Source organism: Anguilla rostrata, chromosome 12 (genome assembly GCF_018555375.3).
Source record: "Anguilla rostrata isolate EN2019 chromosome 12, ASM1855537v3, whole genome shotgun sequence".
Lineage (NCBI taxonomy): Eukaryota > Metazoa > Chordata > Actinopteri > Anguilliformes > Anguillidae > Anguilla > Anguilla rostrata.
In genome coordinates this window covers 20520577-20544461 of record NC_057944.1, presented here as the reverse complement: position 1 = coordinate 20544461, position 23885 = coordinate 20520577, and the positions used below count along the sequence as shown (strand labels likewise).

General features: G+C 42.3%; 1 protein-coding gene across 1 annotated transcript in view; it reads left to right on the top strand.

Annotated features, from left to right (window-relative positions):
* Nucleotides 1-8736: 8736 nt before the first annotated feature.
* myo7aa (myosin VIIAa) overlaps nucleotides 8737-23885 on the top strand; it is a 38229-nt gene continuing 23080 nt past the window's right edge. The window contains exons 1-15 of the mRNA XM_064301226.1: nucleotides 8737-8941; nucleotides 10975-11088; nucleotides 12635-12787; nucleotides 15169-15353; nucleotides 15614-15735; nucleotides 16032-16174; nucleotides 16807-16920; nucleotides 17544-17697; nucleotides 17834-17910; nucleotides 19392-19511; nucleotides 19894-20036; nucleotides 20332-20542; nucleotides 21064-21199; nucleotides 21293-21399; nucleotides 23359-23496. Coding sequence (XP_064157296.1) covers nucleotides 8837-8941; nucleotides 10975-11088; nucleotides 12635-12787; nucleotides 15169-15353; nucleotides 15614-15735; nucleotides 16032-16174; nucleotides 16807-16920; nucleotides 17544-17697; nucleotides 17834-17910; nucleotides 19392-19511; nucleotides 19894-20036; nucleotides 20332-20542; nucleotides 21064-21199; nucleotides 21293-21399; nucleotides 23359-23496 — 2022 coding nt within the window. The 5' untranslated portion in view covers nucleotides 8737-8836. The remainder of the gene's footprint in view (nucleotides 8942-10974; nucleotides 11089-12634; nucleotides 12788-15168; nucleotides 15354-15613; nucleotides 15736-16031; nucleotides 16175-16806; nucleotides 16921-17543; nucleotides 17698-17833; nucleotides 17911-19391; nucleotides 19512-19893; nucleotides 20037-20331; nucleotides 20543-21063; nucleotides 21200-21292; nucleotides 21400-23358; nucleotides 23497-23885) is intronic.

The window sequence follows — 23885 nt, the reverse complement described above, 5'->3', positions numbered from 1 at the left end:
AATACATATTTGCTGAAAATAGTGAAAATAAGTAGCGTTAACTTGTTCATGGCTATGACGCCACTGGCACACCTGGGTGCCAGCTCTGCCGTGTGGTTCCAGCCCTCTTAGCCCTACCCCACATCGCTACTGCAGCACGCACGCAGGGCTGAGCGCACATGAATGGCCTCGGTCATATGACCGTCAGCTGGCTCGGCGGGTTACAGCCTGACTCGCGCTCACTCTCCCGCTGAGCTTGAGTCCTCCTCGCTGGTCTGTCCAGGTGTGCTCCGCAGCCAAGGCTCTCACCCCTCTCTCTTTCCCTCTTTTACCTCTGTATCTCTCCTGCAGCGTCCCCACATGGTGACTTCTAATGTCAAGGGATAAACTGGAACCATGGTCATTCTGCAGCAGGTAAGCACACATACCTTTTATTCCTTTTCATTTGGAATGGGGGAGGAGAAGGCGGGCGCTATTTTTTTGCATTCCTCTCAACTGCAGCGCATGCACGTGTGTATGTACGGGAATTACGCCTACATCAACTGTTTAATCTCTTTAGTTTTTAGTTACTCTAACCAAGAGTTATATGTATCTGTTTATATTCATGCATATTTGCATATGTGTGCATGCGTATGTGTGTGTGTGAGTGTATGACTTGCGCATCAATGAGAACATCCTACTGTACATACGTATGAGTTTGGCTGTATACATAGGTAGTACAGAGCATTTATCAGCTGTACCCACAGACTTCTGTGTACCTACAATGTTTTATGATGCTGGAAGGGGAGATGCTGTGTGCAGTTATGGAAGGTCAGAAGTCAGGATGGGAAGTAGCGGTGTGTAGTGATGAGAGGTCAGAGGTCAAGAAGGGGGGGGCATGTGCTGTGATGAAGTATCAGATGTCAGGATGGGTCAGGGGCAGTTAGTTGTGATGGACAGTCAGGGATCAGGATGGGGGAGGGGTAGTCTGTTGTGATGGAGGGTCAGAGGTCAGGATGGGGGAGGGGCAGTGTGTTGTGATGGAGGGTCAGAGGTCAGGATGGGGGAGGGGCAGTGTGTTGTGATGGAGGGTCAGAGGTCAGGATGGGGGAGGAGTAGTGTGTTGTTCTGTCGGGTCAGAGGTCAGGATGGGGGAGGGGCAGTGTGTTGTGATGGAGGGTCAGAGGTCAGGATTGGGCAGGAGCAGTGTTTGGTAATAGTATGGCATACAGCATCATGAATCCATAGTCTCCATGCTGTGAGCCCACAGAACCTGTTTCTTCAGTGTCAGGAGCAGAGAGAGAGCAATGTTCGGATCCCTTCACTAATTACAACATTCACCAGATTGAGCTCTTATCCAGAGGACGAAACCAAAAGTGTATAACCATAACCAGGAACAAGTATGACGAAACCCCTGAGAGAAGTACGGTCCAAGTACAGGGAACAACCGCATGTTCAACCTGGACCCTGGTGGTTAAACTGATTAACACTAACAACGAGACGGCAACAACGCAATCTATGGAAAAATAAAAATAAATAAAAATACAAGTAGTCATTAAGACTGGCGCATCAACTATTAAACAACTGCCTAGTTACACCTAAGTTTAGTCATTTACAGGGGGGAAGAGGAGGGATGGGAGAGGTGCAGCCTGAAGAGGTGGGTCTTCAGTCGTCGTTTGAAATTGTTCACAGTCTCAGCTGTTCTGACCTCCACAGGGAGTCATTCCACCATCGTGGGGCCAGAACAGACAGGAGACGTGTTCTGGAAGTGCAGGTGCGAAGGGGGAGGTGCTAGGCGTCCTGAGGTAGCAGAACGGAGGGATCTGGCTGGCATGTAGGGTTTGAAAATCTTGTGAAGGTATGCTGGGGCTGATCCCTTGACTGCCTGGTATGCTAGAACCAATGTTTTGAATTTGATGCGAGCTATAACAGGCAGCCAGTGGAGGGTAGTGAGCAGGGGAGTTACATGGGAGTGTCTGGGGAGGTTGAAGACCAGACGAGCCGCAGCATTCTGGATGAGCTGCAGGGGTCTGGTGGCAGATGCCGGTAGTCCAGCCAGAAGAGAGTTGCAGTAGTCCAGGCGGGATAGAACCATTGCTTGGACCAGGAGCTGGGTTGAGTAGGTGGTGAGAAAGGGGCGGATTCTGCGGATGTTATATAGGAAAAATCTGCATGCCCGGGTTACTGCTGCAATGTTGTTGGAGAGGGACAGCCTGTTGTCCATCATCACTCCGAGAGTCACTCCTTCACATGTAAACAGTCACCCAGAATAGCTCATTCTGTCAATGAGAGGAAGAAGCCAAACACTGTCTGCTAATTAGCCTTAAGCTGATCAGAGTCCACTGTGTCTGAGAGCTGGAATCACACTGTGTCTAGCCTGTCTAATGTCTTAATCTAAGTCTTGCTGAACCCATTCTGTGCCAGCTCTATCAAATGTCTTCATGTGGAACTCAATCAGCAAATCTGAACATTTCCTGCAAGTTTTAAACACTTGTTTTAGGTGAATTACAATATTGAAAAACAACCCTGAAAGACCAAACGCTAAAACTGAGTTGTCACCTGTAACCGAAAGAGCTTTGAATGAGTAAGACTTCAGAAAAGCAAGAGGAGAGGGTGGGGGACAGGGCAATGGGGAGACATCTCTGGCTGTGCCCTCATTCAGAGTAGCAAAGCATCACTGCACAAATGAGACCATTAACAGACCTGCCTGCATTACAGAAAGACATCACTCAAGCCTTTATGGCCATGAAGACAAATCCCAGGATAAAATCAACTGATTCACTTGCATGTCCTACTGCTGTAGGAAAAGACCCTCTGCTCTCATTTATATGATGAATTAGAAGGATGCTGCATTGGCCACCGGACCAGGTGTTTACAGTCTCATTAGATTGGATCTGTCATCTCTTACTATCTGAATATTAACAAAGACTTGTTGTGTCTGTTTGGCTCATGGAGGTCCTTAGTAATTATATTCTTGACCATTGGATTTTTCAAATTCTTCATGCTGGTTCCATATAATTTGTAGTTTTATATAGACCACCACTGCCAATACAGTGTTCCCTTGCAAATATAATATATACTGTACGTGATTGTAGAGAATAGGAGGTTGGGAACGCTACTTGGTGCAAGATCCATGTCAAAAGAATGAACGGTTGCTCTTTGGACAGGTTCCATTTAATTAGGCTAATAAATCATTCTGACAATTGTTTCCCATCTTTGCATAACACTGCCTTCGGTAGTAATTCGTCCGAGGCCCTCTGTGTTGCATTAAAAGCCTTTGTTCACATCGGCAAGTGTGAAACATACTGATGAAGGTTCAACCAAGTGAAGCGTGTTGGTATTTTGAACACTGTTCTGTTAGTCCAGGCATTATGCCACTATCTATGCTCCGCACAGTCCAGCAGGTTTCCTGAAAGGCCGTTTCTGAGAAACAAACGGGTCCGTTCTGGGTACAGTCCACCCCGTTTCAGGGCCTGGTGCGTGCGGCGGCTGCTCTTGATGTTGCGCAAGTTCGCCTCGTCAGCCTTTTTGGGCCACTAATCACCCCTGACAATGCACTCCCTGTCAGCACAGAGATGGGCACAAAGCTGGCCCTTACCAGGAGCCTGATTTGCGCTGGGAAACTGGGGCATGAGCCTGTTTGATCATCCCAACCCCACCCCCTCGCCACCATGTTCTCAGCGCCCGGGCATTCCACACCCAGCGGACCCAACACACGCCCTCACCTCGGTGACGAGCACCGAAGCTCAATCCTGCACAGAAGCTCGCTGGGCCGAAAGGCTGGAAACAGGTGCCAGAGGAAGAGAAGGAGAGAAAGAGCTGCAGTGGACTGACATTTCTTGACCAGAGATACGGCAGCTGTAGTGGGTTGGGAAATGCGGTTGCCATGGCATTGAACCCGGAGACAGGAGTCTGCGGACGAACGCAGGGCTTGGACGGGAAATTGCACCCAGCGAGCCAAAAATACCCTGTGCTGATCAAGGTAACTGCGACTGCTGCCTCCGTCTGAACAAACGCACACTGCAGCCAGTCTGAGAGGAGTTTAACTGGGATTACACAAGTCTTCTGGGATTTATACATGCAAACAAATGCATTTACACAAATTAAACTTTTTTCTTCCTCAGATTTATTTGAACTTTTTAGTTCCTTCTTTTTGAGTTTCCTTGAGTTGCGTTGGTTGTTGAAATTGAGGTTGCAAATTCCTCTTCCGTACATGCTTTGTTCAAATTCAAAATGAAACATCTATGGAGCCTTTATGACAGTCCATTCGCAGCACACACATGCTTGAGAGCAGCTCTGTATAATACCCGCCCAGCTACAGAACACAATGCCTGCAGGTACATGTGGCCTTTTTCTGATGCAGATCCGTTTCTTTCAGTAGCCTCTGACAAAAGGAAAAAGCACAATCACATTTTATTTGTTTTTCTAGGAGACGCCCATAAACTTACAAAGCTTCATATTTTTCCCAGCTTATGTGTACTGTAATAATTCAGGTTAGGTATCATGCAATATACATATAATGGTACACCTGTGATTCAAGTTTGCAACCTACTAGGTACAAAAAAAATTAGTTTTTAAATGCTTTCTATGCTTACTTTGTTTTATAGTGTTTTATTTTGTTTCATTTTATTTGCTTATGCTTAGAAAGCACTTTTAATATATGAAAGGTTCTACATAAATAAAGGCATCATTATTATTACCTATTCTCTCACCACAGTGCCACACTGCTGTATACAGCCAATAGGCTGCAAAAGACTGAGAATAGCATAGTATGGATGTCATGCTCATGGAACTGTGGTTGTATTGCATGAGTAGGCTATACCATTCAAAGATGGTGTGTGTGTGTGTGCGGCATTGGTAAGGTAACCCTTACAGTCACTCCAGTACTTCACATACTGTTTATTATTTCCCAGATCCTGCCATTATCTTATTTTTAAAGGGTAACCCCATAAAACCAGAGGCAGACATTGAAGAAAATTTGACTGTAGATTACATAGGAATTATAAACGGATGCTTATGCTTTAAAACCTATAAATACCAAATGAGACGCCATAAAAAGAGGGTTATATGAAATCAAATATTGGGGACATTTGTGTTTCCTTTTCAATGTGAAGCATCAGTTATATTACTGAGATACTGGTGTCAGGAGCTGTCATGTTTGTAGAGGGAAGGGAAATTGCACGGAAATAATACGATTCACTGTTTTTATTAAACAGGGATTAAGTGTCAAATGTCATATTCATCAGACAAACCATCTCTCTCTTCACCAGTGACCTTTGACTTGGATTTCAATCTAAATGCTAATTAACTCCTATCCCATCTTTGGTACTAGCAATTGAAATCATGCATTCTGCCAAGGTTAGAGAAAAATATGGCATCCAAATGTTTGTGAATGAAATTCTAAAAATATTTGTCAACTGTATGCATAGATTTTCAGCTGCAGAAATGTAGCTTGATAACGCTGTCATGGAGGACACAGTTGCCACTGTTCTTTTCAGAATTACATGCAGGCATGCATTAAACCTCCCAATCAATGTCCAGAACGTTCTAGAGTAGAGGGACAAGCAGCCAAGCCAAATGATCACCAGATTGTGCATTCAAACATGCTGCTCTCTATGAATGCATATCGGGATCAGTGGATAGGGCACCAGGCCACAGGGATATGTGCTCAAGTCTGAGGGAGGAAAAGAGGAAGCACATTCATGATCAGCAGTTTTGAAGCTAAACTCGGTGGAGCAAGGGCTGATGGAGTTGAAATGTACTTAGTTAAACCCAAAAGGTACCAACATAAAAGTACTATACACGTGATAAATTTGGGCTCGACAACCTATGCACCCGCATCAAGCATAAATCAAATGTATCCACTCAGATTTAATAAGAGCATTTTGCCACTGCTTACATGAATAATTTCTGAATATAATATACTTTTTTTGTTAAAACCGAATAATCTCATTCTTAATTACATATGTTATCTGTGGGCAGAGGGGCATTAAATAAATTTAAATTTCATGCAAGCATTTCCAGGCAAAGCTGTTTCACAATGCCAAACTAAATTCTTACCATCTCAGAGTTCCTACACATTACTAAATACAGTGCCCACCATAATGTTTAGGACAAAGATTTGTAATCACACAATTCACAAAGTGGTTGATGATACCCTTTAATAAAAGCACAAGTGATTCTCAGCTTTTATTAAAGGGTATTTTTATACATTTTGGTTTCACCATGTAGAAACTACATGACTTCTTATACATGTTCCTCCCATTTCAGAGCACCATAATGTTTGGGACATATTAACGTTATGTCAATGAAAGTAGTAATGTCTAGTACTTTGTCGCATATCCTTTGCCTGCAATGGCTGCTTAAAGTCTGTGTCCCACGGACATCACCAGGTGCTGAGTATCTTCTCTGGTGATGCTCTGCCAGGCCAAAGCTGAGAATCTGCACTTGTGAATTATTTGATTCTAAAACTGTGGAGAACAGAGCAAAATCAAGAAAGAAAAAAATAAATAAATAGCATATGTCTTTGCCCCAAACATTATGGAGGGCACTGTAAATGAACCTCCCGAAACTGCAGTAAAGCTGGGATTGGAAAGGATGGAAGCCAATGGGAGCCAGTAGGGGGCAGTCTTACCTATGATACCTCTAAATAAAGTCGATTGCTGTGTTGCAAATGGCAAGCAAATGGTAGTACAATTTGGGAAGTGATATATTCTAACTTTTGACTGTGCAGCATAAGAAGCAAGTCCTTTTCGTGCATTTTATAAGTTTAGATCCTTAACTTTAAGAGTTGCAGTTGAATGGTAATGGTGAAATATAATTTGTATTCTAAACGTGCATACCATCAACTGGTACAAACAGGCCAACATCAAAAAGTAATCGGGCTCAAGATAGATTCGTTCTTCGTCGAAGATTAGCGTGCGATATGATTTGTTTTTCACTTGAAGAGTAGGAAAGGCTTTAATAAGAAGCAATGAAATACGCGTGAGTAAACTCACCGCGCGTCTTGTTTGTGCTCCTCTTAACGACTTGACAGCCGAGCGTTTGTTGAATAATTCAGGCGCTTGATTGTGAGAGGTCTCTGTTTGGCAGTACCTGATATCCCCGTGTGCCATCCTGTTGGGATAGGGTTCCTGTGTGGTGCATTGGTGCTGCTTGCCTCGCTCTTTTTGAGCCACGGCACCTGTCGCGACCTGTCCTCGCGGTCAGCGAGTTGACATCACGGCTAAAATGTTAATTGCTAACAGCCCACTGAAGACCAGCTGAGGCTGTCGTCCAGTGTTGAGCTTAATTGGTTTTATCCAGTATTTTTATGGTCTGCTGGCAGCGTGATAACATTTAATAATAAATGTAATATATTGCGTGAGCTTGAATTAAATATTCCCGCTGTAAAAAAATAAAAAAAACTAACATAGTGTCCATAGTCTCTAAAACATTACAAAGTTACTGTGTCTGCTCAGGTTACAGCACACAGGAGGATGCATTAGTTATATCCAGCGCACAGAATTTGATGCTTCCTTCACTAGGCTGCATAGCTATAAAACATATGAATTGTACAGGAATCGCTTTATTTGGTGTCATTTGTTCTGGGTTGCACAAACTGGGGAATACTCAGTGTAAGTTTAGTTTTTTTTAAAAAAAAACCCTGAGCTAGTTAATTTACACTTTATTGAACCCTGTGGGATAATTTGTCCTCTGCATTTAACCTATCCAGAGGCTATCCTAATTACTGAGGAGCAGTGGACAGCCCAGTGCAGCGCCCTCTGACAAACTCCAGTTCTAAGGCCAGTGCCTTGGTCAAGGGTAATGGCTGGAGTATGCCTAACCTTACATGCATGTCTTTTGCATAATTAGTTAATAAAACTATGATTTGAAAATGTATTTGGATTTGAAAATATATGACCATTAATCTTGTTTTAAAGTATATACATCTTATATATCTTAGTTCAGAGTTATCAGGGGTGGTTTTGACAGAGCATGACAAATTTGATGTTTTATAGGAAGCAGTATGACTGCAACATTTGTTATGACAGACAATTGCATGTGCAGTTTTTTTGGAGGGTAGTGTAATGTGAGGATGTTTTTATTGCAAGGTCTTTTCTTCTCGGAGGCCTTGCTAGCATGAGTGTTTTATAAACGTGATAATGGACAAAAATGATTCCATAGAAGTATTATCCATGGGGTGTGGATTCAACCATAGAATAATTGTGTAACTTTCCTACAGAGTTTAAACAAACCTGTTTAAGGCTGGCAGTAGTTGATCTTTAGGACGAAAAGTCAGGTGAGGTTTATAGAAAGAATTCCAGACAGTGCAATATAATTAATTATTTAAATGTTGGTTGCTAGGATAGTGTGCTTCTGGCCTCTTGTAAGACGCAGGAATGGCAGCTGTGCTGGGTGGTGTAGGGTTCTCCCTGCTGCTGTATTGATTTGCCAGTGGGGATATTTAGTTAATTAAAAAGCCATACAGTGTATTTTCTCAGGGAGTAGCCACCCTTCTCTGCCCTGCTGTAGCAGGTGTCTGACTCACACTGGGCTGGTGGAGGTGTGCTGTGCTGGGGCCAGACATGTGGAGCAAGTGTGGGGAGTGGTGTTCTTAGGGCCAGGTAGCCAGCGCCTAGACAGAGGCCAATGCTGTTTCTGCAGATTCTGTTTCCTCTGGTAGGGCCAAGGAGCTTCTTCAGGATTGGTTTCATTTCTCTGCTTTCTTCTCAGAAGTTTTAAACCGACGCTAAGGCTGTGACTTCACGTAGCTTTTACTTGCGTTTCCGTATTGGGACTTTAATTCCTGCTTATAGCAGTCTTATCGGCTGAGGAAACAGACACACACAACATTGACTTGTGGGGGTCTTTATGGAACACAGTTTGTGGCTGGACGATGTACAAAAGAAGGGATTACGTGGAGTTGTATGAGAAAGACCAGGCCAAGTGGGCACTGGTGCGCAATGTCAACACTGTGTTCAAACACAGCACCCTGCTACCGGTAGGACAAACACAAATAAGAAAGAGTGGGTGAGAGTATCTGTGTGTGTGTGTTTGTGTGTATGCACAGGTGTTTTTGCTGAGTCTTAAATTTATTCTTGGAAACAGAGAACTTTCCTGTTGAAAGACATATGATTAGGGTGCCTAACCTTAAAACTAGAGTGCCCACCACTTATTTTAATTGGGCTACGTTGTGAATTATTAAGTTGCTTTGGGGTTTTTGTGGCTTTTTCTTTTTGATATTTATTTTGTGTCTAAGGACATTTTAGTCAATCAGATGTGAAGACTGAAACACAGGCTTTATTGTTGTTCATCAGTCATGTTGATAATATTTGTTGTGTGCTGCTTCATTTACAGTTGGCATGCTGTCCTACTCTTCATTTTGGATGCTGATGCTTCATTTTAGATGCTTTAGAACTGATTAGTCAAAAGGCTTTTGTATCAGATGCAGTATTTTCCAATTAGGCTTCCTGAACTGGCAGACGCAGGTGCCACACAGTATTGTGGCTAAAGGTCTTGTACCTTAAATTTACCTTTATTTCACCCAGTAAGTCAACTGGGAATTCAATTCTCATTTGCATTGGTGACCAGAGGACTCCAAGTCTGTTGGGAGCAAAAGGGAGTGCAGCAATTATGTTGGGCGGATGGAGTCTGTATGCTGGGGCCTTGGATATAATTTTACTCCCATCCAAGTAATAAACAATCCCAACCCTTCTGAGGTTTATGGCTTGCTGGTGGTGCTCTTCTCTTTACCAGCAGTGGGTGGTGAAATGCAAACTCATGAAACTTCCCCTTAAACTGATTATTGGCCTCAACCTGTTTCCAGTCATTTCCCTTGTTTATCAATACAATGATCAATTCTCAAAATACTCGGTACCATCAGAAGTGGCCATTAGGCCATTTAGCAAATAATAAAATGATTTGTATTTGCATTGCAAAATTGGGCATGTTTTATCAGCTTTAATTGTGGATAGATGTAGACCTCTTCCTTCTTTGCACTCACATTCAAAGAATATTTGTGGTAAAGATCTGAGATTGTACAGTTTATAAACAATCTTGAAGCACAGGTTTTTCTTTTACCGTTTATGCTGAAAGCTAATGCAGTAACAGAGTGGTGTATTTTTTTCATTAAGTGTACTTAGTGATTAAAACAGCCTTTTCTAAATTGAATTTATCATTTAATCTCCCTGAAGAAGCTGTGTGTTACTAGCCAGTTAATTATTTCAGATCGTTGGCATGCTTGTTAATCAAGGAAAATGAATGAAAACTGGTAGAGACCAATGATCAGTTTAAAGGTAAAGTTTTCAGCCCCACCAATTTTCAGCTCACAAGTCACCACTGCTCTTTACATTGTTAAAGCCAAGTTTATCTGGCCTATTTGGAATGCCAGGCTATTCAGCAATAACACAAAGGCTGTTGTTTATGAGAACTCAGCAGACAATCCCAGGTTTGTGTGTGAATGTGTGCACCCTGTTAACGCTTGTTTGTGCTCCTGTTTGTATTGTGTGTGTGTGTGTGTGTATTCATGTTTGTGTGCCACAGTGGTAAAATGGCCCTGTGATGTGGTTTCTCAGTCAGCCTTGTGATCCTGCAATTCACTGAATTCCTTCATCAATCACCCTCTCTCCTCAGGGTTCCTCTTTGTAAAACAAAGAGTCTTTTAATTTGTGCACTGAACCAAAATGATATGCACATTCAACAATAAAATAAGTTCTGCACTCAAAAAATGTCACCCAGAGATGTCCTTGTTGTTATTGTAGATCAACGAAAATGGCTTGTTTTACTTTATTTAAACCCAGCATTGGAGAAATTTATAATTATATTTAGACTAACATTTACAGTCTTTGTAGCTAAGAGTAGGCAGATTTTGGAGCTGTCGCTGCATTGGAGTGTCTGATCTTATCATATTGGATGTACAGGTATGTAGGGATGAATGTGTGATGGATGGATGGACCGAAACAAAATGGATGGAAGGACAAAGCGATCAGTTGATGGGGAAATAAACGGAATTAGACCAACTGGTCTCTTTTCCAGGGGGACTATGTCTGGTTGGACCTCAAGACCGGCCGAGAGTTTGTTGTCCCCATCGGTGCCGTGGTCAAGCTTTGCGACTCCGGCCAGATCCAGGTCCTGGATGACGAGGGAAATGTGAGTCTCAGCACACCTGTAGATCCAGTCATTGATCAACAAGTACCATCCCAACCACAGCGATGATGCTTTTCCTGTTCTTTTTTTAATTGGCTTGTTCATAATACATTCATGTTTGCATTCAAGTTCTTCGCAATAGAAGTAACAACATAATGAATAACTTTTCTATTATTTATTTACATACTCCTGTGACTCCTCACCAGCTATAACAAAACAAAGCAAAGACTTGCTATTTGGTTAAATTAATGAGCATGAAAAGATCCAAACCATTTTACTTGACAGCCAAATGCTCTTTACGTAGGTATGATGTATTTTTTCATATTATGTCGGCCATATTTGCATTATAGTGTGGTACAAGTTAGGAGTAAGTTTCTTGGACCTGGGTAACCTCCAGAAGAATTAGGGATATAGGCCTGGACTCCATTCATGTCTATTTAATTTGCTCTCTTCCTCTCTGTTTTTTTAAAAATGAAGTTTCTTTAAGTGAATTGGTGAATTAAGTGGTGTTTTACATACTGCCTTCTGCTGTTGTCCCCAATACCTTGTAATGTTTCCTGATATGCCAGCTTTGTCCGATTTCTATCTCATTGCTTACTGATCTGTATGCTACGAGGGTCAAAGTCCATTAGTAATCATGAACCAGCCCAATACCATGCCAGCTGAAAGTGATTATAGATATGTTTCTGGCACACACACACATTTATAATTTATTACAATTACAATCACTTAGAGGATGTTCTTATCCCAAACAACTTATAAAAGTGGACAACATCAGTGTTAGTATCAGGAATACAAAAATGTGATATAATCTAAAAGGCTCAGAAAGTCAATTCATTATTATTAAGTGTAGTTTGCTGAACAAACCTATATTTTGATTGTTGCTGTTTACTATTGCTATTTGCAAGAAATGCAACAATTGCAGCTGTCATAAATGAATAGTTGTAGGCCAGATTGGGTCTAGGAGCTGTGTGTAGTTTAGAGAGTTGATGGAGTGGAATCCCATTATTATGAAACTTTGAGTAGCAGACTGGCAAACCGAAGAACTTGCACAGGTCTGGAAGTAGACTAAGAACAAACAAGAATCGCCAGAAAGCTCAGGAAATTAAAAACAGAAAGTACATAGCACAAAATACAAATAGACTACTGTGTTCCAGCAGGGCGTCATACTTTTATTTCTCTTTTATTTCTCTGCATACAAGGTTTAAAGTTTAACCCCTAGTACCTGCTGCATGTTGTCTCAAATAATATAATCAAATAATAATAATAATGTTAATAATAAAAATTTTAATAATAATGCATTTGTAAGACACTTGCCATTTAGTAGTGTCTTGTGTTATTATGAGGAAATATTTCAAGAGTTTTTCTAACTCTAAATGTATTTTATATTTAAATCTCTAGTGCCAATGTAACAGACAGTGGGGTTAAATTAAGCACGGGATGATTGTAATTGGTGGTTGTGCCACTGAAGCAGGATTGGTTTGTCAGGATTGTTGTGTAACCTTATATTCTTTGTTCCTCCTCTTCCTGTTCACCCCCACTCCCCCAGGAGCACTGGATCTCCCCTCAGAATGCCACCAACATCAAGCCCATGCACCCCACCTCGATCCACGGCGTCGAAGACATGATCCGGCTGGGGGACCTGAACGAAGCCGGCATCCTCCGCAACCTGCTGATCCGCTATAGGGAGCACCTGATCTATGTGAGTCCCACCCCGCTGCCCCTGTCCTGGTTCCCAAACCCAGGCCCTCACAATCACACGGCACAATTCACAAGACTTAATCAGCCAGCTGAGCTAAAGACCTGGGTTCCTAGGCTCAGGAGCCAATCACATTACTGAACAAACTTTATGGGCCAACAGCATGATTTAGAATACGTGCATGTTCTTTGGAGCTCAGGTACACAGGATTGCGCAAACCCCAACCTTCCCTTTGCACAAATAGTTGATATCAAGTTTAAAGCCCCAGACTTATCTTGTATGTCAAGTGTCAATGTTTGTACGTCTTAGTATGGTATGGTTTTTTAGATTTGTGTTTTGCTTTTTGACTTTTTTTAGAAGTGATAGGTGGTTACATTACAAATGTGGCTTTTTTCACACTCAGGCAAAAGAATGTTATTGCTTAAATGACTCAGTTTAATGACACGAAGGGTGTGAACAATGCTTTTCAGTCCTAATGAACATGTCAGGGGGTTGTGCTGGTACTGCATCTTAATGCCACTATGCAATGATGCATTTTGTCTCGTTTACCTACTCTGCACCTGAAATATTTTTTTAATTCACCTGACTAAACCTGAAAATAATATTCCCTTCTGATTACCCTCTGCTGTCATAATTTTCCTTGAGCTGTACACCAGCAGAATATTTCTCAGTTTAATTCCTACAGTGACATGTAAACAATGTCATCTCTTTCAAATTTGTGTCGCTAGCATTGGCTGACCTCCGTGAGTCAGATCGCGAGTCTCTTAAAATATTGCATTGGGCTTGTTGGCCTGTAGATACATTTTCAATCTCTATTCAGCATGTAAATGTAGTTTTACTGTAGTGTAATGTGAAAAAAATTTTGCATGCTGCTTTAAGTGGAGTTCACATCTTATGCTCACTGTGAATAAACTATTGGTAGAAGGTGCAAGCATGCACGGATGCTGTAAAGCGGGGGTGGGGGAGGGGGGGTGGGTGTTAGCATGATTCCACAGGCCCTGACTGACAGGGACCCTCAAAAAATATTAGAACGTTGGATTTTCTGAGGTAGTGGGGCTCAAACTGAGATCTTTTCATGAGCCCCAAAATCCCTGGTGACACATGGTCCAGGCTTCTACAGCCCCGGAGACAAAGCCCACACTTCAGGAGGAGGGCCCTGTTATGGGGCTGTTGCACTAGATGGGTCTGTCCAACTGACATCAGTCTGATTGATCCAAGTCAGATCAGTCAGGAACACTAGACCATTCCATCTGAGATTGTATTTCCCAACTGTGCTTGTCTCGCTCTTGGCCTTAATCAACATGCTATCGCCCTGTTTTTTCTCTGTTAAAGACCAACTGCGGAGGAAGGGTAAGTATAGAGACGTCTCACATGGCTGCTTACCATCCATTGCGTTCCATCACTTAAGTACTCCATTTCAACATGGCTTTGTTGTCTACAGTAACAGACACTGATACACTGCTATTGTTGCACTAATACCTGATACGCGAGTTATCTGTCATCACTGTTTAGCCTAGGCCCCGCCCACCCCCCACCCAACAATGATACCAGTTGTTGGTGTCACCACCGTCATTGTGGCCACGGTGTCACTCACACACCCACTGCATGATGGGTGACTGTATGGTCCAGACGTTTGCTCATCGCACGTTGTGCCCTTGAACTACTGTTGTGTGTAACTTGATTCTGCGGCCACAGGCATTGAAAGACATTGAGAGAAAGATATTTTTCTAATTCATCTTATGCGCGCCTAACTTGTGAAAGATATTATCTCGCGGCTTACAGTCTCTGACTAATTGAAAAGTGATTTATGTGTTTATAATCCAGTTGTTGGTGAGGCTTCATTAATTTTACTGTAGAGATGCAGCAGGTATCATGTTGGGGGTGATTTCACCTCCTTGCCTTGATTTGAGGCACAGGTAAAACACAGTATGAAGGTGACTACTAATCCATATAACCAGTGATGCTTCTGTCCTGCTGAAATTCATATACAGCTAGTTATTGTATCTGAGAATAGGAAGCATGTTCCTTGTAAAGGAACAGGTGATCCTAATATTATCAATTTTTTACTGGTACAGCATGATGCATGTGCTTGTTACTAATTCATTTAATTTGTTCTTGGAGCAAGGAACTTGTTAATGATGTTTATTTATGATTCTTGTAAGTGATGATATGAATGCATAACACTAAAAAAATTTTTTAAATCAGAAACATCAAAAAGTCAAACTTATAAAAGTTCAATGCATTAAACTTGGCAGTTCACAATGAAGCTACATACTTTGGATTTATCATAACCTATGCAATATAACTCATTTGTATAATGTTATGAGTTTGATCACCAAATTATATAGGCTCATTCTGTTTTGTCTGAACTTTGACCCCCGTAGACCTACACGGGTTCCATCCTGGTGGCAGTGAACCCATACCAGCTGCTGCCCATCTACACAGCAGACCAGATCCGCCTCTACACCAACAAGAAGATCGGGGAGATGCCACCCCACATCTTTGCCATCGCCGACAACTGCTACTTTAACATGCAGCGAAACAACAAGGACCAGTGCTGTATCATCAGGTTAGATAATACCCGGCTCCCAGCACACTCTCTCACTCATACTAACTGAATATTGTGCTTACTGTAATGAGCCCATAGCATAGCCTTTCATTGTCCTCAAAACTGTTGCATTTTGCTATTACTAAGTATTTCTTGTTGATTTTCCCTGTATCTGCAAGCCATCCAGGTTATTTCTATGTTTGAGTCCATGGTGAGGTGTATTTGTGGTGGTGTGTGTGTTTCTGTGCATGTGTCTGTACATTACGTGTGTCTGTTCCCAGTGGGGAGTCTGGAGCGGGGAAGACTGAGAGCACTAAGCTGATTCTGCAGTTTCTGGCAGCCATCAGTGGGCAGCACTCCTGGATCGAGCAGCAGGTGCTAGAGGCCAACCCCATCCTGGAAGGTAAGAGGCAGTGAGCCAGTCCCGAGGGGCATGATGACCCCTAGAAATAAGGGATGATGTCATGATTATGTAACTCATTTCCATCTCAGCCCACCAAGGACTTTTTGCTATGTGGGTTTGTTTTTTTTAATACTGATATCATTATGTTAACGATAATGATTATTATTAAATATATACACATTTCCAGCAAGAAAATGTATGTGTCTAATGTAGCAGCTTAGATTGACCCTGTTAGTGATCAATGTTACTGAGTTTTTTTTCATGCTAATTTTATGGCTGTCTGTTCCTCCCATAAGCTTTTGGTAATGCCAAGACCATCCGCAATGACAATTCCAGCCGTTTTGGAAAATACATTGATATTCATTTCAACAAGAGGGGGGCTATCGAGGGAGCCAAGATTGAACAATACCTTCTGGAGAAGTCTCGGGTGTGCAGACAGGTATGTGAGAGAGAGAGAGAGAGAGAGTAAGAGAGAGAGAATACAGAGTGAGAGAGAGAGAGCTGTGCAGTGTATTACAATATTGCAATTTTCAATCAGCGTGATTCAGTCATTTATAATGCATTTTGAAGCGGTACATGACATTTAATCAAAGAAAAAAAATGACTGCTACCTGAAAGTTAATTCCAGTTAGAGAATGTCAGAAGCCTTTGTGTTTGCTGTTTGTATTCTGGGCTGTAGTTTCCAGGGCTCTGTAAGTCACCGTACAAAAGGGCGTCTGGCTAGGAAATAAAAGAAAGCTACACAATTGCAGGGAGCCCTCTGGTGTCTGCTTGTTTCATAAGTTATTCTGCAGAACCCTGCTCAGCGAAGATCAGTATTGGTCAGATTGCCGACTTTTGCAAGGTGAAATTAGTGCAGGTGCATTGGGGCATGGAGACCACAGGGATGCACCTACCCTCAAAGTGTAGCATGTCTGGATTATATACCCCTGCGTGGTCGTATCCCGGGGGGAGGGGGGCATGGACATGAAAAGGGGCCCCTGGCCTTCCTCACATCTGGCTGTTTGCTTTAGAGTGTGAGGCTGCAGGTAGGAATTATGTCTTGTTCTGTGTGTGATTGTGTTCCCCCAGGCGCGGGATGAGAGGAACTACCACATCTTCTACTGCATGCTGAAAGGCATGACCCCAGACCAGAAGAAGAAGCTGGGCCTGGGGAAAGCCACTGACTACACCTACCTCACCATAGTGAGAGAAACTTCATCACCGCTTAGTAACAGCAATATGCTTATTTTACCTCACCATAGTGAGAGAAACTTCATTCCTGCTTAGTAACAGCAATATGCTTATTTTACCTCACCATAGTGAGAGAAACTTAATTACAGCTTAGTAACTGCAATATGCTTATTTTACCTCACCATAGTGAGCGAAGTTTCATTATTGCTTTGTTGCATTAACCTCACTATGGTGACAGAAACTTGTTGTGTTGTAAACACATAATACCTTCGCAAGAGAGGCAATGTTTTAGCATTGTGATTGCATTACATCTATGTTGCTATGGTGAAAGAGACGGTGCTGTAACAATATCCTTACAACCACACTTCCACGAAGTGAGAGGAAGGGAAAGGTAGATGCTATAGCCTATTGCTCTGTAATAGCAAAGAGAGTAACATGTCATCACCGAGGAGAAAAAAAAGACATTTTATACTCAGTAAAAAACTCTAAAGCACCCCTCACTTGTAAATATTCATCATTAGTATGTTTTTTTTTGTAAAACTGGTTAAATGCTTAAAGTACCATGTTTGACCTCATGCCAATATGTTTGGATTTGTGCACTCGCCACTCATTGATTTATTGATTCCGGTTGCCAGGGAAACTGCACAGTGTGTGACGGGCGGGACGATAAGAAGGAGTACTCGAACATCCGCTCGGCCATGAAGGTGCTCATGTTCACCGACACTGAGAACTGGGAGATCTCCAAGCTCCTGGCTGCCATCCTTCACATGGGCAACCTGCGCTACGAAGGTGAGCCAGCAGGGGGGGCCGCAGCACAATCTGAAGTCTTTTAGCACACGCTCAGTAAGGAGGAAAGGAATCAAACATAACTCCCTGTTTGTGATAGGGTCAGAGCCTAATCCTCTCTCTTTTGCCCCCCTCCCAGCCCGTACATATGACAACCTGGATGCATGTGAGGTGGTGCGCTGTGTGGACCTGAGTACTGCCGCAATGCTGCTGGAGGTGCGATATACAACTCACGCTGTTATATTTTCATGATTTGTCATGCTTGGTATTGATTAGTCATGTCTGGGTCAGACAGCTGTCCCTCTGGACCTTTTACTGTTCCACTACCTCTGTTCCAAGCCAAAATCACAATTACACACTTGTACATGCACAAGAACACACGCGTACACACACACACACACACACATACAAACACACACACACACAGAAACATAAGCTCATAATCAAACACACATACACACACACGCACACACACACACACACACACACACATTTGTGTGTTCAGAAACATTAGCAATATAATCATTGTTATTGTCATTGCCCCCATTGTTAGGTTTTAACTGTGGGACTGGCTTATTTTGCTCTAAGCAAATTATCTACTCTCCTGTGTGTAGCTGTTTCCTCATAAGAAAAGCTCAAATGTGTCGTCATCATCATGGTATCCCTCTACAGAGTCATTATAAGCAATAAAAGATCATAGTTATGTAACTTTAATGAGGGCCTCTAAGTGAAATACTTACACAGAGAGGCAGTGGGGAGCAAAGGAGAGCTTGAACAATGGGAAATAGATACAGTACTGTCTCTGTAATTTAATGAGTTTAGCTTGGTCTCTCTCAAATACAGTGGCTACAAGTGCCCCCTTGTGTCTCAGTTTAGAATTAAAGGCTACTTAAATCTATCTTTCTCTGACTATGGTTGGAAAATGGTGACTACCTTTAAAGGTAAATTGTAGAAAAAATGTTGGATAATTGTTCTTCAGATTTATCCTCACCCAGCAACCTTCTCGAAATCCATGTAATAATGTGTCTGTTAGGGTTTACAGTTATGAAAGAACAAGTTCATACTAAGTTAACTCAGATAGAAAAGCTGATTTTGTTTGTGTGTAGCTTCATATAGTAACCTTGTTAAGCACTAAATGAAAGAGATGCAAACATCTCTGAGATGTCAGTATGCACCATTACATGGTTTAGGAGTGCTGAATGCAGTTTTACATTTTAATTTCAGATTATTTCACCACCTCATTGTCGTAATTGAGATGCTTTCAACGTCTGAAGCTTTTTGTGGCGTTTTTGCATCTGCATATATTCTGCTTGGTCTTGTGAAATTGGTCTTAAACAGAATTTCTCCCAGAGCCTGCATAGCAGAGACAGTGAGTGTGATGTCACAACGTGGATCAAACCTGAGTACAGCTTAGCTCATGTGAAGCGGTCATGGCATCACCATCCCCTAAAAAACTAAACATGGACATTCTCACTATCCTGACCTGGTAGAGGTTATATTGTGTTGAGATTTCATGTGGTTATGTTGGTAGACTGTACATGGTAATATTTGAAGGTCTTGAGGTATTCTGTAGTTCTGATGTTCTGTTGTGTACACGCATTACTTGTATAATCTGTAAGTAGGCTGTGTTGAGTGTATTGAGATGTGGTGCATATTTGTACATAAGGTGTGTTGAGAAATGCTGTGGTTTGTCTTAGGTTGACCCCAAAGACTTGATGAACTGTCTGACCAGCCGAACCATCATCACACGAGGTGAGACAGTCTCAACCCCCCTCAGTATGGAGCAGGCCCTGGATGTGCGGGATGCCTTCATGAAGGTGAAACTTCACCCAACCCTCCCGACCCGATGAATACATTTATATACATTGGCTTACTTTATAAAACCTCCAAAAGTGCATAACCTGAAACTTACGAAAACACTGAACACAAAAGTCTTGAATAACAGAATAACATTAGCATCCATGTCTGTGACTGAATTAGTACACTTGTTTCTTGTCTCAGTACTGCACTGATTCCCATTTAATTTATCAGTTTTTCTTAGTAGTACTGTTGGTATCATGTTGGTATCATGCATTACACAATAAAGATCACACCTTTAAGTGTCAGAAGTTCAGAATCAGAAGACCAGAAATCAAACCATAATATTATGAAATATCATTATTATCCCAAGGGCTCACCATTTGATATTGTTTTTTCCAGGGAATCTATGGTAGGCTTTTTGTGTGGATAGTGGAAAAGATCAATGCTGCCATCTACAAACCTCCATCCAGTGAACCCAAGGCTGTTAGGAGATCCATCGGCTTGTTGGACATCTTTGGATTTGAAAACTTCACAATCAACAGGCAAGTCTTAGCAGACCTATTCTTGGAAGCTTTCTGCTAATGCTTTTATTGCAGCTGCTAAAATTAAATGATTATGTGCTTAGCTAATGCTAATGTTCTTCCCTGGTAAAGAATCAGCCATTATTCCAAATGCTGTGTCACTGTACTGAAAAAAAGACTGACCATGATGATCCTCATCTTCTGAACCAATTGTGTGATTGGTTGCCTGCTTGTCTTTTTGTCTGAGAAACTGACTTTGATTGATCGGCGATAAGCCTTTGTTATGGTACTGATAGGTCAGTAACCTTTCTTGCAGTTTTGAGCAGCTTTGCATCAACTTCGCCAACGAAAACCTGCAGCAGTTCTTTGTGCGTCACGTGTTCAAGTTGGAGCAGGAGGAGTACAATCTGGAGAACATAAACTGGCAGCACATCGAGTTCACTGACAACCAGGACGCTCTTGACATGATCGCCATAAAGCCAATGAACATCATCTCCCTCATCGACGAGGAAAGCAAGTTCCCTAAGGTACCTGGAATAAAGGGGATAAAAGTGGGGTGTACAGTACAACTCAGGTTGGAAAAGGAAAGGAAAGGAAAGACAGAACTATGGGAAATGGGAAAAAATATATGTAAAATAATTATGTCCTGGAGAAGTGATGAGAGAGGGTAGGAAATGACAGGAAGAGGAACATGAAAAACAATTCCCCACCGGAAAGAGAAAGATGATTTCTGGGGAACTGGAGAGTTTTGGCCACAGGCACAGAACATGGCAGTAACTCCCAAATCTACATTTAGGACAAGATCCACTTCTGTATTACAAAGATTAGTGCAGTATGGTAAAGGGAACGTAGTGGAATGTTCAACTACCGTGGGCTACAAGACTACATTTCTTTACTCTTGGCACACGCCAGCATACCGTAATCTTTCCTTCCTTTCTTTACTGTGACTCATAAAATCTAGTTTTTTCTTAAGGTTTTTCTTGATTGCTTCACTCTGTTGTGGGCCTCTATAGGATGTCTTTCATACTCATCATTGCTACATCCACAGGGTACTGATACCACCATGCTGAATAAGCTCAACTCCCAGCACAAACTCAACACCAACTACATCCCACCCAAGAACACCTATGAGACACAGTTTGGGATACAGCACTTTGCTGGGGTGGTCTACTACGAGACAAGAGGTACAGCATTTTTCCTCACCCCCTGGGACATTTGTCTTCATATACAGGCTCTGTGTCATATTGGTCACTGATATTAACTCTACATTTCTGCAGGCTTCCTGGAGAAGAACAGAGACACTCTGCACGGTGACATCATCCAGCTGGTCCACTCCTCCAAGAACAAATTCATCAAGCAAATCTTCCAGGCTGATGTTGCCATGGTAATATACTATATTGACTATTGACCGTCAACGGATGAAACACTGAACAGTTCAAATGTGTTTCACTGTCTGATTTAATTAGTGTTACAGTGTCACTACTTATGACAAAGAGCTAAGCTTGGGAATTAATACAAAACTACAAGACTATAACCTAGGCCTGATTATTTTGTGCTTAATGGTGCATGCTGTTTTGTCTTCCAAGGCTGCGTCCTTCTTGAAATTTAAAGTTTCCAATTTCTTCTCCTTTTATTGCCACAAGTTGTAATGCTAGCTTCGCTAACATTACCTCTCTCTCCTGTTTCTCTGTCTGAAATACTACCTCAGTTTCTGTGTGGTTATTCACCTGGTGGTGTGCTCGGTCAGCCAGGTACCCCTCCCCCAAAGGTAAAAAATACAGCCCCCCCCCCCAGTCTGTTCCTCTGCCATGTCCCTTTCCCCAGCATCATAATGATGTCACTGGACGCATCTCCCATCCCATTACCACCATTCAAGAACCTTGTCTATTCATCACTTTCTGTTTCTCTGTCTTCTGTGCTGGGTGAGAAATAACCACCTTTGGTGAGATTAATATCTTCCTCATGATTGACTCTATTCAAAATCTTATTGATTTGAATGAGAGAATCTCCTACAGAAAACCAGCTGAAATGATTGAAGTCTGGATGGTGTCTCAGGCACAGAAGGACTGAAAATGAGAATATCCATCCCATTGTGTTTTTCATCTAATCTATTTTAACAAGGTTTGTCGTGATGTCAGTATAACACTTCTATAGAAGATGTTGTATGTGAAGCATTCTGAATAGCCCACATCTTTCTGTAGGTTTAGCTCACACAATGACACACAGCCCCCAATAGTAGTTTATGTGAACTAACAAATTAGACCATGGTTTCCCAAATTCAATCCTGTGGCCCATTATTTATGCTGGTTTATGTTCCAACCAAATGAGAATGAATGCATTAATTAGTTGAATCCTTATTACACCTCTTAGTATACACACTTATTATAGTAAGTGTATACAGAGCAAACCTGCTTTCAGTTCAAGACAAATCATGTACATGTTCTTGGTGATATTTTGATTTGTTCGTGTTTGGTTGTGGAACTGGTTGGAATAAGAACCAGCTCACATAAGGACCCACAGGATAGAGTGGACCATTCAGTTTGCAGGAAAAGGATTGTTCTGAGTGTCAGTGGTGACCGGGTCTTGCCATCATGGTCTTTCCAGGTAGACCAGGAAGAGATAGTTGGGGCAGTCTCCCTGTTGTCTGACTTTACAACATGCATTGTGTACTGAAGAGATTATATTAGGAGTACTTTTGAGCTGCAATCTGTACAATTTGTCATCACAGCTTAGTATCGTTGGCATCTTAGTTTGTTCAGTCTATTCAGTTAGCACTCTACAGTATTGTCACTTGGGAAGTGATGTTTAAATGGATTTACCTTTATTTTCTGATGAAAGCAAAATTAAACTCTATTTAATGTAAAGATACGCTCACTGATATTACTTGGTGTTGGCACACATAATAATTTTGAATAGTGGGGAAATAAAGGGAGCGGAGAATCGATGCTGTTTTAAGTAAAAATATATAAAACGTCATGACATCTGTCTTTTTCGGTTAGAATCAGCCTTTCTTCAGAACACTTTGTCCTGAAATAAAACACTGACTCTATGAGGACCCTTTGATTCAGCCAAACAGCTCTGACCTTTAAAGATGAAGGGGAAACACCTTGGACCGTCTGCTCTCAGCCTTGTCTAATAATATGCCTGTGGGGCGACAACATCCCAAACGCGGACCTTCTTCTCCTTTTCCTGTGTGAGAAGGAAAGAAAAGAGAGAGGGAGGATAGAGAGAGTGAGGGACAGTGAAAGAGCAGGGAGCTGAAACAGGATCCCGTGGCTTCCTCCCGTCCCCCCTTCCTGAGCTAGCGCGTTCGCGCTGCGCTGTTGTTTTTGTCCGAGCGCAGGGCGCGGAGACCAGGAAGCGCTCTCCCACGCTCAGCAGCCAGTTCAAACGCTCCCTGGAGCTGCTGATGAGGACGCTCAGCGTGTGCCAGCCCTTCTTCGTCCGCTGCATCAAACCCAACGAGTACAAGAAGCCCATGGTGAGTGCTGGCGAGCCGCCGTCCTGGCAGCGGTAGGGCAGGGGGCAGCCGGGTGGCACGGCTCAGAGGGCAGCTGCTACTGAAGGGTGGGGAAGATTCCCAAAGCTAATAGGTGGAGGAGTGGCTGAGGCAAGCACAATACTCACACTGTGATACTGCAGAAATGTAATATAGCATTGTAGGTCAGTGCCCTGTGTGACCAGTGCACTCTAGTCGATTCAAGAAGGACTCAAGTCTTTCTGGAATTGGTGGATAGCTGAGAATGTGGAAACTGTGTAATGCCGTTCCTGTGTATGCACTGTATTTGAGAATGAGAATGGTGCTGTCATTATTGTTTAGTTGTGTTATTCTGACATACACTCTTCTCCTCTTTCTTCTCTTCTCTTTTC